Raw genomic sequence first — 14,886 nt, forward strand, 5'->3', positions numbered from 1 at the left:
TGGATTTCTATCAGCCTTTTCCTAGCTGACTCTGTCCACTATTTTGATTGCCTCCTCTTCACCCTGTGGGTTAGGGAGTGATTCCCACGCTAGCGTTATAGGGGTGGCTTGACACTCAAGAATGGACAGACAACATCAGTAGCAATTTATTATCACATGTTCTCACAGCCTGGGGAGGAGGACACTGCACAAAGCCACACATTGGGTGCACTTGGGAACAGAGTGAATAACCAGGGGCTGTAGGAAGCAGGCTTTGTAGAGTGAAGTACCCTTTAGTTCCCACGGGAAGATATGATTGGCTTGTTTGAATAATTCCACCAGCTGACAGGGAACCAAAGCCCATTACTCAGGGATAAGCAGGAATTGTTTCTGGTCCCCTGGATAAGGAGCATTGTCTGTCTAGGGGAGCTTATATGAGGGAGTAGAGTAGGAGGGGAGCTTGTAATTAGACCACTTATTCTTCCACCTTTACCAGTTGTCAAGGCAGAATGGAAAAGTGAGCTTTACTTGAAGTCTTATATACCACCCCCAACACATCACCCTGGCCATGGACTCTCATAATTAGTCTAGGCTTATTTGGTTTCTTTTCCCTTTTATCACTATTTTGTGTATTTCAGTTCCCTGAAGGCATTATCACCTTTTAAAGGTGAATAAAGGGGCATATTTGGTGCCAAACACATGTGAAGAAATCTTGCAGTGAGACAGCAGAGAACGTTAAAGTTTCGTTCCAGCCCTACCTCTGAATTACTGGCCAGTTTCTAGAATGAAAAAGCAAGTACTGTTCTTCTTCCCAGGATTACGGTGAGGGCTAACATAGTAGAGTGACTACAGAGAATAGTACAAACATTAATTTGCATAATCATATATTTTACAAAATGTTACATCTTAGCAGATTGTGCCTTTTATCCTTTGAGCAAATCTGGAAAGAAATATCTGTGGTTATTAAATTTTTCATATCCAAAAAAAAGCTTAAATCCTAAATTGGTGAGTGCTAGACCCTACATATTTATTTTTTCAGAAATGTGTAAATATTAATCTCTTTGCTTTTTCATATAATGTTAATGTTGAGAAGTTTGATGTCTTTCTAAATCTTATTCCTTTATTTGTATCCTTCTCTCATTTTTATATTTCTGGAAGCCTTTTACATATATCATTAGTGTTGGAGCCCTGAACTGTCATCAGGATATGACATCCTTTCTTTAAAACTATTTTTTTATTTTTATTAGTTTTTAAAGGTTTATGTATTTATATATTTGGGAGAGAGAGAGAGAGAGAGAGAGAGAGAGAGCTCAAGTGCATGTGTTTGTGGGTGGAGAGGTTGTAGGGAGGGACAAAGGAAGAGAGAAACCCAAGCAGACTACTGAGCGCGGAGATCCACACAAGGCATGATCTCATGATCTTGAGATCACAACCTGAGTAGAAATTGAGAATCGGATGCTCAGCTGACCACACCACCCAGGTGCCCCTGACATCTTTTTTAAAAATTATGATGAACATGTAGTTTTTCGTTTCTTTTCTTTTTTTTTTTTTTTTTTTTAGTTTTTTTTTTTTTAGTTTTTCGTTTCTGAAGAAGGTTCCTTTTATTTCAGTACCAGGCATTCTCTTTTCATTATTTCTTTAATTATTTTATTATTTCCATTTTCTCTATTCTCCCTTTCATTGCCTTCATGTTAAACTCACATAGTTCTCAAATTGTCTGTTATATTTCCTTGTCTTTTTTCCTATCTGCTCTGTATGCTAGATTTTATCTACATCATTTAGTAGATTCCTAATGCTCATTTTTGCCATGAGTGGTTATAATTTAGCCTCTACTGATTTTTAATTCAGTAGTCATACCATTAATTCATAAGAACTCCTTCTTTTTCACTGACTTCCCCTTTATTGTGGTAGTCCTGATTTATGTTATAATATCTTCTCAAATCTCTCTGAAATTATTTTAAGCCTTTTCCCTTACCTCGTTTTTTTTCCCCGAAATGTTTATCACTGTACTTTTTTAGAATGGTGATTTTTGGCCATGAGTGGCTTTTTCATTACATTAATTTTCTCCAATGGATGGTTTTTGGTGATTGATTTATATTTATTAATGGGATAAATTGACTCATCAATGACTTAGGATTTGTTGTTGCTATATGATTTCTCTGCCATGATATAGATATTTTCCCAAAGGATTCTTTATTGAATAAGAGGGCTGATTTGGGGCACTGTGTAAGTCAGTAAGGTATGTGAACAGTGTGTGAATGGAAGTTCGTTTAACTGTACGTATGGGTGAGTATGCACGCTCATGTGCACATGTACACACACACACACGAGCACATAACAAAGGGAAAGAGTTGAATGACTTCATTTCTTGCTATCCAAGACAAAACTGATGTTTTCCTTTTTTTCTTCCTTCCTTGACTTTCATGGAGGTCCAGAATAATCTGATATTGAGATGTGTTTTGATCTCAACCCTGGACGACTTCCCAAGGCAGGTGGTTCACTTCACCACAGTGCTGCTGCCTGCTCTTCAGTGTAAAGAGAGCCTTTGGGAGGTCTTTATAGTCCTTCCACTGAAGAAACACTTTATCATAAATTATTGTGGCCATTGAGCTAAAGCCCATTCCTGCTCTTTGAAATTTTCACACTGAGCTTACTTGGTTGTTTGTATGTTTGCTTTTTGTAGATTTACCCTTTCCTTGCCAGCAGTGTTGTTTTATGCTGTTCTTAGGCTAAGTTCTGTATAATTTCAAAATAAATTGTTTACATTTTACTTCCCAGGAACTTCCAAGAATTTCTTACTTGTTATTAGGACACCTTAGTGGTTTCCAGTGCCATTTGCAGCTGTTCTTATAACAATACACACCTTTCTCTAATTCTGAGTGATTGTTGAGTGGTGTGCTCTCAGTCTTCTGTCCTGACATGGTTTCTTGTACTGCCTCTTTAGCATTGTTTCCACTTCAATACGGATGTCTGTTTTTCTTAATATAATGCATACACTTTGAGGGAAAGTTAGAAAATATGGGAAAGCAGGTGAAAAATAACAGTTCCTGAAATCTCATGTAGAATTAATGGTTTCATTAATATCCATTGTGTTTAATTTGGCAAAATATTGTTTCAGTCATGGAATAGAATAATTGCATTTTATTTAGGGGAATGCCATTGTATCACAAATGCTGCTAAAAACCTTAAAGTATGTGCACAAGACCTATAATGCTATCTATCACAATCAGAATAGTCTCCAAAATACCCTTGCTGCATAATGAAAATTAGAGCTTTTACAATATTCAGTGAATGGGAATGAAATACTTGGTTCAATCATAATGTATTTGTGAGATTGTCAATCCAACGTATTTCCAGTTTCTTAATTGAAAAAAAACTGACTACTCTTGCTGATTTATAAATCATTACAAAAAGTCATAAAGTCTGATTTTAAAGTGGCATAGTTTAATCAGTAAGCTTCATGACTTAGACAATTAGAGATTTATTGTCCTTACAAAATAAGAAGTCTGAGGCTGGTGTGGCTGATATCTTTTAGCATGGATCTACCAACTTTTTCATCTTTCCATTGTGTACCACTTTAGCATATGGACTAATATTTAATGCTTATAGAGTATCTGGGCATCTCAGGCACCATGTCCATGTGATGAAGAAGCATCAGTGGATAGATCCGCTTTAACAAGAAAACATTAGCTTTCCTAGATGCTCTACCAAGTAGGAGTCTACTTGTATCTCATTGGTCATAGCCATTATATGATCACACTTTAGTCTTTTTAGTTTAGCATAGCATCTTGGAGCAGATCATGATACTCATAACTTAAAGAAGAAACGAAAGGTGGATTTTGGCAGGCAATTAACAGTGTCTGCTTTTGAGACCCAACTTCTTCTGTAAAACACGGCATGTATAAGGATTAGGATAATTGTGGATGAATTGGTGAATGCCATTACCGTTGCCCAGGTAGTCATTAACTCCCATTTATCACCACATGGCTATACATTTGTAGAGTCGTGTGTAATGTATAATTGAATAAACAATCATGTTGGGACAGATATGCCTGGATACAAATGATTTTCATTTCTCTCATTAGCCAAGTGACCCCTGTGACAGCCATACTGCTCAGTTGGATGGCACCCAGGAGGAAAAAGAGCTGCCAGGAGTTATCAAAACAAGTGGTTCCTTGGTAAGTTACAGCAGGAAAACTGGGGGTAAGGATGAATGAAGAAGTCATTTTTTCAAGACAATCAAGCAAAACTTCAAAATGGCTCACCATTATTAAGATGGCTGGACAGCTACAGCTCTCAATGTACCTGTCTACCTTTAATCAATTTGCAGGAAAATACTCAGTAGTAAATAAAGCCAAGCTTAGTAGTTAAACCCACAAATAACTGCATTCTCTATAAAAACAGATAAATACCCAGAAAACCAATGATTATGTGCCTTTTCTGGGGGCAGATCTAGTTTCTTTACCTTTTTTCTTTTATTAAAAAAAAATTCTCCTAAGAGTGTTCATTCCATTAATCTGTTGGAGGAGAGGCAGGTGTCCTCATGTGTCCTCTACTGCTTATCCAGTGCAAGGGGAACATCAGGCCTTCTGACCATACCTGTAACCCCAGGTGTCCAGTGCCTCCCTTCCTTTCCCATCTCCCTACTTGCCGCATCTGCACTTCTCCTCCCACATGACTTGGAGAAGGCAGAATGGGCAAGCCTGAGGAGGAGGATGGAGCTTATATCCATTTCCAACCAGGAGAGGTGATTTCATTTATGGTTCAGCCCAGAGCCTTTTCTCACAGGTTTCTATGTGCTTTCCTATTGTAAGCTATCCTTTCTCTGGTTTGATGGAAGTTACATAGTTTCTTTTCTTTTTTCTTTTTCCGTCCTTATATTCCTTCTGCTAACTTCCTCCCAGATAGCAAAAGACAGGATGGTGGATCCAATAGGTTCTCTCCTCCTTCCTTACATGGTGTTGGGAGAGTCTTTGTTAGGATATGCATATATTGAAAGTGTGGTTACTCACACTTTTGGTTGTCTTCTCTCATAATTTGAATATGATAGTTGTCTTTTTCAAAATTTTCTTCATTTATTTTCTTCATTAGTGTTTTTTTTTTTTTTATGATAGTCACAGAGAGAGAGAGAGAGAGAGAGAGAGAGAGGCAGAGACACAGGCAGAGGGAGAATCAGACTCCATGCACCGGGAGCCCGACGTGGGATTCGATCCCGGGTCTCCAGGATCGCGCCCTGGGCCAAAGGCAGGCGCCAAACCGCTGCGCGACCCAGGGATCCCCATTAGTGGTTTTTTGATGAGAAGGGGGGTTGGATTATAGAAAAGAATTTATATTATTCCTAGAGTATCTCTGTCCAGTCACCACTCAATGTAAATGTTGCTGGGAATCCTTTTTCCTATTATTGTTATGTTTTGTTCACTGTATTAGATTTTAGGAAAGAGCGATTTGATCATCTGATGTAACTTTCCCATTTAATCCCAGAATATAACCCCAATTGTTTATAGAAATAATATAAAATTTCCTTTGCTATTAAAAATTATCCCCAATCTGCTCCCTGCTGGTATTTAACCTTTAGTTCCCTTAACCACGCAAATCTTTACTTCTGAAAATAAATCATCTTTTCTCTTTCAAGAATATACATTGAGCTTTCCAGTAGTAGAAATTTGTTCGGTCTTTTCTTATCTTTTAAAATGGGAAAGAGATTTGAATAAACACCTCACCAAAACTATGTGGATGGAAAATAAGCTCATGAAAGGTGCTCAGTATCATTAGTGAGTGTGGAAATGCAAATAAAGCCACGGTGATTTATTTCCACATAACCTGTGGAATGACTAAAATGAAAAAAGCTGACCATATCAACTGGTGCTAAGGCTGCAGAGCAACTGATGCTCTCCTGCACTGCTAGGGGGAATATAAAATGGTCCATCCACTTTGGAAAATAATTTGGCAACTTCTTAAAATGTTGTGCATATACCTACCACAGACCCAACTATTCTCCTCGTATGTAATGTATATTTATACAAAGGCTTATTCACAAATGTTTTCTAGCATAATAGCCCAAAACTGGGAACAGATTTATCTACAGTTAAATGGATGAACAAATCTGGTATATCCATACAACGGAACATTACTCAGCAATACAAAGCAATGAACTATTGATAAGTACAATGTAGATGAATCTCAAAGTAGTTATGCCATGTAAAAGAATCCAGACCAAAAGGATTCAATTTATGTAAAATTAAGGAAAATGTAACTAACCTATAGTGAGGGAAAGAAGATTGTGATTACGTGGGGACCTGAGAGTGGATGAGGACAGGAAGGAAAGAGGGATTGACAAAAGGGTATAAGAACATTTTTGTGGTTTCAGTTTTGTTCATTGTTTTTTGACTGTAGTGATGGTTTCACAGGCCTACATATTTCTCAAAACAACCTCAAACTGTGTACTTTACCCTTTAAATATTTGCAGTTAATTGTACATCATACCTCAATAAACCTTTAAAAAAGAGTCCGTATTACATCTTACAATTTTATTAACATCCACAGTATTTATTTTGTGATAATCTACTTAAAATAAAGAAATAGTCTGTGTATTATATGTGACTCACCCTTGACTCTAAATTGCAGATGCCACTGAATTTGGGTATTTACAAAAGTCTTACAACCCAGTTTACCATCATAACAAACCTCTGCAAATCACTCCATATATAGATAAAATGTGCAGGCTACATAAATGAATTAGTCATTTGAGGTGTTAGTTTATTCAAAAAACAAAGTAGTTAACCTTGTTTATTTCCAGTGTCTTAAGTGAAAATCAAATGGCTGTCCCTGCTATTGATTCATAACTCACTGCAGAATAGAATGTCAGTTATATCTATGTTTGCTTCATGGAAAAGAAAATCTAAAGAACTTTGATTTAAACAAGAAGGAATTTGTGTTAGTCACAAAATGGCTAAACTAACGGTGGGTAGACTAGTGCTGGTACAACTGCAAGACAGTGCAGTGCCAACCTTAGCATGAACTTCTGACTTTTCCCTTTTATGTTGCCAACATAGCATGCAGATTTAATCCTTATATTTATAAGATGGTTAGCAAACTCTAGATACCATGTTGATGTTCCTGATAGGAACATGTGTCAACTGATTGACCATTACTAATAGAAAATCTTAGCTGTCCTGGAAAACCTTTATAGTAGAATTTCTTATTGATCATTGACTGACTATTGCACTCTAACATTATTTGTTTTTCTTTTATTTTAGTTGCCTGAAACTCACTTCTTCATAAATAAGTTTTTTTGTTTACCTTGCCAATTCTTGAATTTTTAATTTATTTTGAATTTATTCCCGGAGTTATGAATTTTAATAAGGATCTTCCCTTTATTTCATTCATTTTGGCCTCTGCTTGGCAGGTTCTTTCTACCTGTTTCATTCCCTCCAGTTTCTGGACACTCAATTCTCTTATGTCTTAAGTAATCTTTTTTCTTCTCATTTTCTGTGTCTCCATCCTTCTAGAACACATGTTAGATGATTGTTGCTTTGCTTTAATTGAATTTCAGTATCTTCTCCTTTATTTTTTTTAGGGGATGGGGAGGTGGGGAAGGGAAGAGCAGTGGTAGAGAGAATCTTAAGCGGGCTTCATGCCTAGCACTCCATCTCACGATCCTGCGATTTGATCCCAAATCAAGTCGAATGCTTAACCCCCTGAGCCACCCAGGCACCCCTGAATTTCATATCTCCTAAATTTGCTCTCATGTTAGTCTGTTTGCTGTGTTTCTTCATCTTTATTTTCCAGATTAGTAGTTTTTTCCTTGACATGATTGTGATTTTTTAGCTTGTCTCACTCTTTTTCTAAATTTCAGTGAACAAAATCTTATTTCTCAAGAACAACTTTTTTTTCCATTAGTATAGCTGTGGGTTCTTGGTTCATAGTAGCAATAGCCCCTTAAATCACACTGAAAAGAAGAATTAATTTTTTTTTAGGAAATCAAATCATTTTATGTTTTTTTACTGAGGTATAATTTACAAACAATAAATCATGTATTTTAGGTCTGTAATTCAGTTAGTTCCAACTATATGTTTTTACCCATATAACCACAAGTCCATCAAAAAAGTGTAAGTCTGTCAAAAGAAAGAACGTTTTCATGACTGCAGAAATCTCTCTGAGGACTTTTCCACCTGACTGTCCTCCTCTGCCTAGGCAAGCCCTCTGGTGATTTCTAACACCTTAGGTTGGTTTTAACTCTCATAAAAGTGGAACTATAAATACAAAATGCACTCTTGTGTCTGGCTTTTTTCATTCACAGTAACTTTTAGGTTTATCCATTTGCTGCATGTGATGGTAGTTTGGTTCTTTTAATACTACTAGTAATCCATTACATAAATAAACTACGATTGGTATATCTGTTCACGTGATGATGAACATTTGGATTGTTTCCAGTTTTGAGCAATTATGCCTAATGCCACCATGAACATTCATTTCATGTAAAAGATGTGTATTATCATTTCTCATGAGGTAAAGATGCAATGTAATTTAAATTTTTGGCCAAAAAGACACCTACAGGCCATCACCCATAGCTCAGCCGCCCACAGGCCATTACCAATAGCTCATAAAATCAGCAAGGAATAGTTTAGTAGGTAAATAAAAAATAACTAAATTCTATCTTTTAAAACATCTATAGGGAGAAACAACAACAACAAAAACTAATTTCTGAGTATGTATCCCGGGTAAAGGATGTTGTCAACTAAAGCTTGGTCCTCAGGGGTGAGCTCATACATAACAGACTACCATGTAAATTTTTTTTCAATACCCTCAGTATCAACTAAGATATAAATATTTAGTTTTTTCCAGTTATTTTTCAAATATAAACATCTTGTGTAGAGAAATGTCAGCTTTGAGAATGTGTAATAATAAGTGACGCAAACAGTGAAGTGTCTGCCTAAGTGAGAACCATCTGGTCTGGGAAGTGCAGATCTCCTGATGGGGGGGGGGGTGTGCAGCCTGTGTTTCAGGTTTTAGGTTTTTCCCCCAGTGCAAAGAGAGCTTCTGACCAAGACTGTGGATCCAGAGTGTTTTTTCCTGTCCAGCTCCCCAGTCCCTCTCTTGTACTGCCATCCATTGAGAATACTGTCACAGCAGGAGGGTGAGATGACCCACCAGATACTCCATCCAAGGAAGGATAGGGTGGAAAGTGTTCTACAAGGCAGAAGGTACCAGCACACTGTCAGGTGAAACTATAGCACTGTGGTCTCTAAAGTCCTCTGTAGAATCATAGTACAGGACTTTATTAATTTTTAATTGATTAGTAAATTGTTGTATGCTTCCTCTGCACTTGAGCAGATCAGTTTTCCCAAAGGCCAAGATTACTGATTGTGTGTTCTTATAAGTGGGGTGTACTTGTCTTTGAGGTGTCAGAGCAGGCAGATAGTAAACATTATTCCCAGATGCCAAACCGGTGACAGGGATGAAGAACCTAATTTATTACTTCCAGGCAAAATTGGTTTCATTTCAATCTCCCCTCCATGTCTTTTGTTGCGGCCTGCTGATTTCCTTCTCTCTTAGATCCGTATATTCACAGTGGGAACCCCCCCCCTCAGGGCAATTAGTTCATTTTATTTGGGCTACATTTTGGGAGATTTTCCGGCATTGTATTTAGGGGTTATCTACATATTTAAGGGGCTGGTCCACTTGGCTTCTATTTTGCAAACCTTTTAACTATTTACTTGGGACCCTTTCTATTCCTTGTACAGTTCCGTATTACGTGTTTTTCTCCTCCCTCTCTAGAAATATTCTTTTATGCTACTCTTGGGTAGAGAGTTTTATTTTACCAAACCAATTATATTTGTTTTTTTTATCTAGAAATTTCTGAGGTGGTCTGCTGTGGAATTCTTTGCTGGTTTCCAGTGCTATCAAAAATGTCCTCCTTTAAAAACATAGATGTTTTCTGCCACTTTCAGTGATGGAAATGGGAGGGGAGTAGATAATTTTCAGTCCGCTATCTTGACTTAAATTTCTTATACTAGTTCTCAGGTTTTATTTGTCCCTTAAAAAAAAAGGTTCTTGGGGCGCCTGGATGGCTCAGTCAGTTAAGTGTCCCTACTCTTGATTTCAGTTCAGGTCATGATCTCAGGGTCATGAAATCAAGCCCTGATGTGAACTCCACGCTGGGTGTGAAGCCTGCTTAAGATTCTTTTTTCCCTTCTCCTACTATCCTTCCCTCTACTCATGTGTGTGTGTTCACTCTCTCTCTCTCTCAATAAAAGACTCTTTGTTCGTTTTATAAGAAAGTAGCCTATTGTCTATAAGAAATGTAGAAAATGTAGTCAAGCAAGGTGTGTGATAGATTTTTATTTTGTTTTTAGAGCAGGAGAAAGAAGTGTAGGAGGGGGAAACGGAGGGAGAGGGAGAGAGAGAATCTCAGACAGGCTCCATGCCCAATGCAGAGCCCAACACAGGGCTCCATCTCACGACCCTGAGATCAGATCACTAAGCCATAGTGCTTAGGTGACTGAGCCACGCAAGTGCCCCAAATGACAGTTTTTTTAAAAGAAAAAAATACTGTATGTCTTCATAAGTATCAAATACATTCTGTTTTGTAATAAGCTTCCTTCAGTAAAGAATATTTATGTCTTAAATTTTAGTGAAGCCATTGCCCACTAAATAAAAAATCTCTTATTTCTAGCTTTATAAATGAAAAACATAACCTGATACTGTTGCTACTGAATTCTGGGCACTGCAAAAGATAATCATGGGGAGTGTTTCAAAACTAAGATTAGACGTGTTTGGCCATATGTAATGGAAGGGTTGGAGTTGTTTTGCTTCACATGGAGATTTGGTGGTCCAAGTCTGGCAAGGTATTAGATGATGCCTTAGCACAAACCCAAGTGGGCTTGATCCTCTACCTCTGTTGTCCATTGCCATGGACATCATCCTTATTCAAATAAGATAGCTGGCAACACTAGGCTGTCACCTGGAGTGCTATCATGAATGTACATGAGCTGAACCTATTCCTTTTGGTCAGGAAAGCCTAGCTGTTGTGGAAGCACTCTTGGTAAAATTACATTTACCTCTCATTGAACACACTTGTCACATGATCACTCCTAGCTGCAAAGAAGCCATTTTGTAAGGAACAAAATCTAATCCAAGGAGTACTTACTCAAAATGACACATTTACTAACACAAGATTTCAACTTAGAGGTGACAGCCTAAAGGTCATTGCTATGCTATTCCTATCATGTTACTGAATATGCCTAGAAATGAAGTTCTTTGGTTTAACTCCTGGAATGAAACCAAGATACTGTTAAGGAGGGATGCCTGGGTGGTTTAGTGGTTGAGCCTCTGCCACTGGCTCAGGGTGTGATCCTGGGGTCCTGGGATTGAGTCCCACATCAGTCACCTCGTGGGGGCCTGCTTCTGCCTCTACCTGTGTGTCTGCCTCTCTCTGTGTGTCTCAAATAAATAAATAAATAAATAAATCTTTTTAAAAAAGATATTGTTAAGGAAAAAAGGAGTTTGTGGCAGACAATAGCAGTGTCTGATACAGGGGCCAGTGTGTCTGTCAAAGGGCCTGGCATTTAGGTACTCATAGCAGTGTTCTCTAAAGGACAGAATACATTTGTCCCTGCCCAGGCAGTCACAACTTCGTATAGTGTCACACACATCTAAACATATATACATAGTGTAATACACAGAAGTGTTAACCTGAATAAGAAGAGTACTTTTATTTTTCCATTTAGACAGATGATGCTTCTCTCAACAGTACCACCCTGTCAGGTGGGTCCCAAGATGAAGAAGGGAGTTTCATAGTTCCCAGGAGTGGCTCTGTGGTAAGTCATCGCATGCCCAAATAGTTGCACATTGGGGCAAAGTTGAAAGTTCAAGGCAGGAAGAAGCGATTTCTTCAAAACAGATAAGAAAAACTTGAACTGAGATTGCAGAGAAACCACAGCTTCCAGGAGACCCACTGACATTTTAATAGGAAGTAGGAAACTCAAAACTGAGGAATGACTAGATCTCAGTTTCAAAAAGAACTCCATAAATTAATACCACTGTAGTCAGAAACCAAAGGATGTTCTCTGCGTATATCAAGCCTGGGGAGGAGTCTGTTACTATTTGTCCTCTTGGCTGTGTTCACACCAATAATCCGGCCTTATTCTGCCATTTAACCCAGAAGTCCTTTTTCTCTGCAGGATAGATTAGAAAGCCTTCATCCTGATACTGAAAGCATTACTGCCTTAGATCTCAGGCAGGACTCACTCATAGACATCCTCCACTTCAGACACATTCACTCTCTTGGCCTTGAGTAACAGAACTTGTACCTTTCTTTTGTCAGAAAATCTTATCATTCTCTCACCCCCATCCCCGCCTCTGCAGAACCACTGGACATCCCCACTTGGTGTCTCTGTGCAGGTGCTCTGCCAGGAGGTGATACGGTGCCCTGGAAGTAGTGAGAGACCCTGTTCAATGATATTGGTTTTTCGATGGCAAGTTGATGGCTGGCAAAAGCACATCAGTCATGGAATTGGAGGAGGCCCATTCACATGAACCTCTGCACAGTAGTTTCTTATCTGTCTTCCAGTTGCAGACAAAGGATGGTTGATGTTCACATGCACAGCACACTCAGTAGATTCCCCATTGTTCAGAGAGACAATGCTGTTAGCCCCAGGTGAAGGAGCTTTTCTGTTGTGTTTTTAGATTTTTGGTTTTGAGGTTGCTTTGTTACACAGTGATCACATAAACACCATAAAAGAATGTGACATTTGTCAATGAGTAACTTATCAATAGCCCTACAGGTTATGGCACAGATGGGCTAGGGCTTACTCATAGTGACTGACCTACCAGGCTCTAAATTCAGCTGCTACTTTCCTATTTAAGATTGTGCATTGACATGCAAATGAGGGAGCATGTCTTTGTTTTAGATAATTTCTTTTTTTTTTTTTTTTAAAGATTTTATTTATTTATTCATGATAGTCACAGAGAGAGAGAGAGAGACAGAGACACAGGCAGAGGGAGAAGCAGGCTCCATGCACCGGGAGCCCGATGTGGGATTCGATCCCGGGTCTCCAGGATCGCGCCCTGGGCCAAAGGCAGGCGCCAAACCGCTGCGCCACCCAGGGATCCCTGTTTTAGATAATTTCGAGTGCACCCTACTTACTGATGGATGGAAACAAAGTAAGTCATCCACAAACTCTGAGAGCTACTGAAGTGAGGAGTTACCTATAATAGACCTTTTGCAGGGATCCCTGCGTGGCTCAGCGGTTTAGCGCCTGCCTTTGGCCCAGGGCGTGATCCTGGAGTCCTGGGATAGAGTCTCGCGTCGAGCTCCCTGCATGGAGCCTGCTTCTCCCTCTGCCTGTGTCTCTGCCTCTCTCTCTCTTTGTGTGTCTCTCATGAATAAATAAATAAAATCTTTTAAAAAAAAATAGACCTTTTGCAGTTGTGCTGTGATGCCCCTGTGACTGGAGACTCCTGCTGCAATAAGGCTTTTGCACAGGATCCTGTATTGTGTCTCAGCTTGGTGGTACCATGAGCCCAGGGCACCATCCCCAAACATTTGTCTCAATTCTGCCTACATGATCCCTCTACATGCTCATCGGAGACCTGTGGATTTTGTCTTGTAAAGTGAGAATATTTCTACTCCGTTCTTTCCCTGTAACTACTTCCTTAGTACGGAAACTCATCATCATCTTTTTTTGTTTCTCACAAAACTATCTTTTATGGCTTCCTTTCTGAAAATTCTTTTTAATTCTAAGAACTTTTCATTTGACTTTATAATTTTTGCGGATTATCTGAAATAGTGAAAGTTTTCTTTACTCAGTCCTTAAAATAGTAATTTTATTTCTTTTCCCTGTCTTTTTGGACTGACCACAATCACTTATTACACTAAATAATAATTAATGGGGATCATTTGATAAGTTTTTGATTTCCTCATGAATTCTTCCAAGTTTCATTATTAAGAAGAATATTAGTTCTAGGTTTCTGAGTCTTGTAGTTGTTTTTATCAGGACTAGAGATTGAATTATATAAAGTAATTGTTCATCATCTATTAAAATAAGTATATTTTTCTTTGTTAAGCAATTTCTTTAGAAAATTCTGAAGGGAATTTAGAGGGACTCCCAGGTGGCTCAGTGGTTGAGCATCTGCCTTCGGCTCAGGTCCTGATCCCACGGTCCTGGGATCAAGTCCTGCATCAGGCTCCCTCTACTTGTTCTCTGCCTCTCTGTGTGTCTCCCATGAATAAATAAATAAAATCTTACAAAAATAATATTCTGTTTATAAGTCTTTATAATATTGAATTATAATTTTGTTGCTAAAATAAACCCTACTTATTAATATTATTCTTTTATTACATTATGTAATATATTGTACTATTTTCGCATTTTTAACAACTATTAGTGGGATTCTAATAGCGGGGTTAGCCTATATATAATTTCTTTTTGTTGTTACAGAGTTATACTAATCTTGGAATGAATATGTTAAGACTTTGAAACTTTTTTCAGTATTTTGGATCCAGATATTAAACTTTGGTGTAAATATATAATCTATAAACTCCATTATATTTAAGTTTGTATTGTAATATTTTTATGAAACCTCCAAGGTCTGGCATCAGTGTAGACAGTGTTTTGATTACTTTTTCAGTGAATATGGTTTTGTAGTTATATTCCTTTCTATCCTAAATGGTATGAGTTTTGGTAATGTATATTCATTGCAGCAAAACATTCAGTTTATTTAGCATTTTATTTTTTTTTATTTTTTTTTTATTTAGCATTTTAAATATATGATGTTTGTGTACACACACATATATAAAAATATACACACTTATTTAGGTGTATAATTTTTAAATTTTCTGTGAGGTAGCTATTTTTCCTCTTTTGTTTCTAATATTTATGTCTTTTATCCCAATTAGAGCTATAA

General features: G+C 37.8%; 1 protein-coding gene across 16 annotated transcripts in view; it reads left to right on the plus strand.

Moving 5' to 3' along the window:
* ARHGAP28 (Rho GTPase activating protein 28) overlaps positions 1 to 14,886 on the plus strand; it is a 237,580-nt gene that overhangs the window by 161,788 nt on the left and 60,906 nt on the right. For 14 of the 16 annotated variants that reach the window (XM_038543825.1, XM_038543820.1, XM_038543824.1 and 11 more), the window contains 2 exons: positions 4,065 to 4,157; positions 11,709 to 11,798. In XM_038543825.1, the coding sequence (XP_038399753.1) occupies positions 4,065 to 4,157; positions 11,709 to 11,798 (183 nt within the window). The remainder of the gene's footprint in view (positions 1 to 4,064; positions 4,158 to 11,708; positions 11,799 to 14,886) is intronic. The other 2 variants (XM_038543814.1, XM_038543817.1) reach the window with 1 other exon arrangement.

Source organism: Canis lupus, chromosome 7 (genome assembly GCF_011100685.1).
Source record: "Canis lupus familiaris isolate Mischka breed German Shepherd chromosome 7, alternate assembly UU_Cfam_GSD_1.0, whole genome shotgun sequence".
Lineage (NCBI taxonomy): Eukaryota > Metazoa > Chordata > Mammalia > Carnivora > Canidae > Canis > Canis lupus.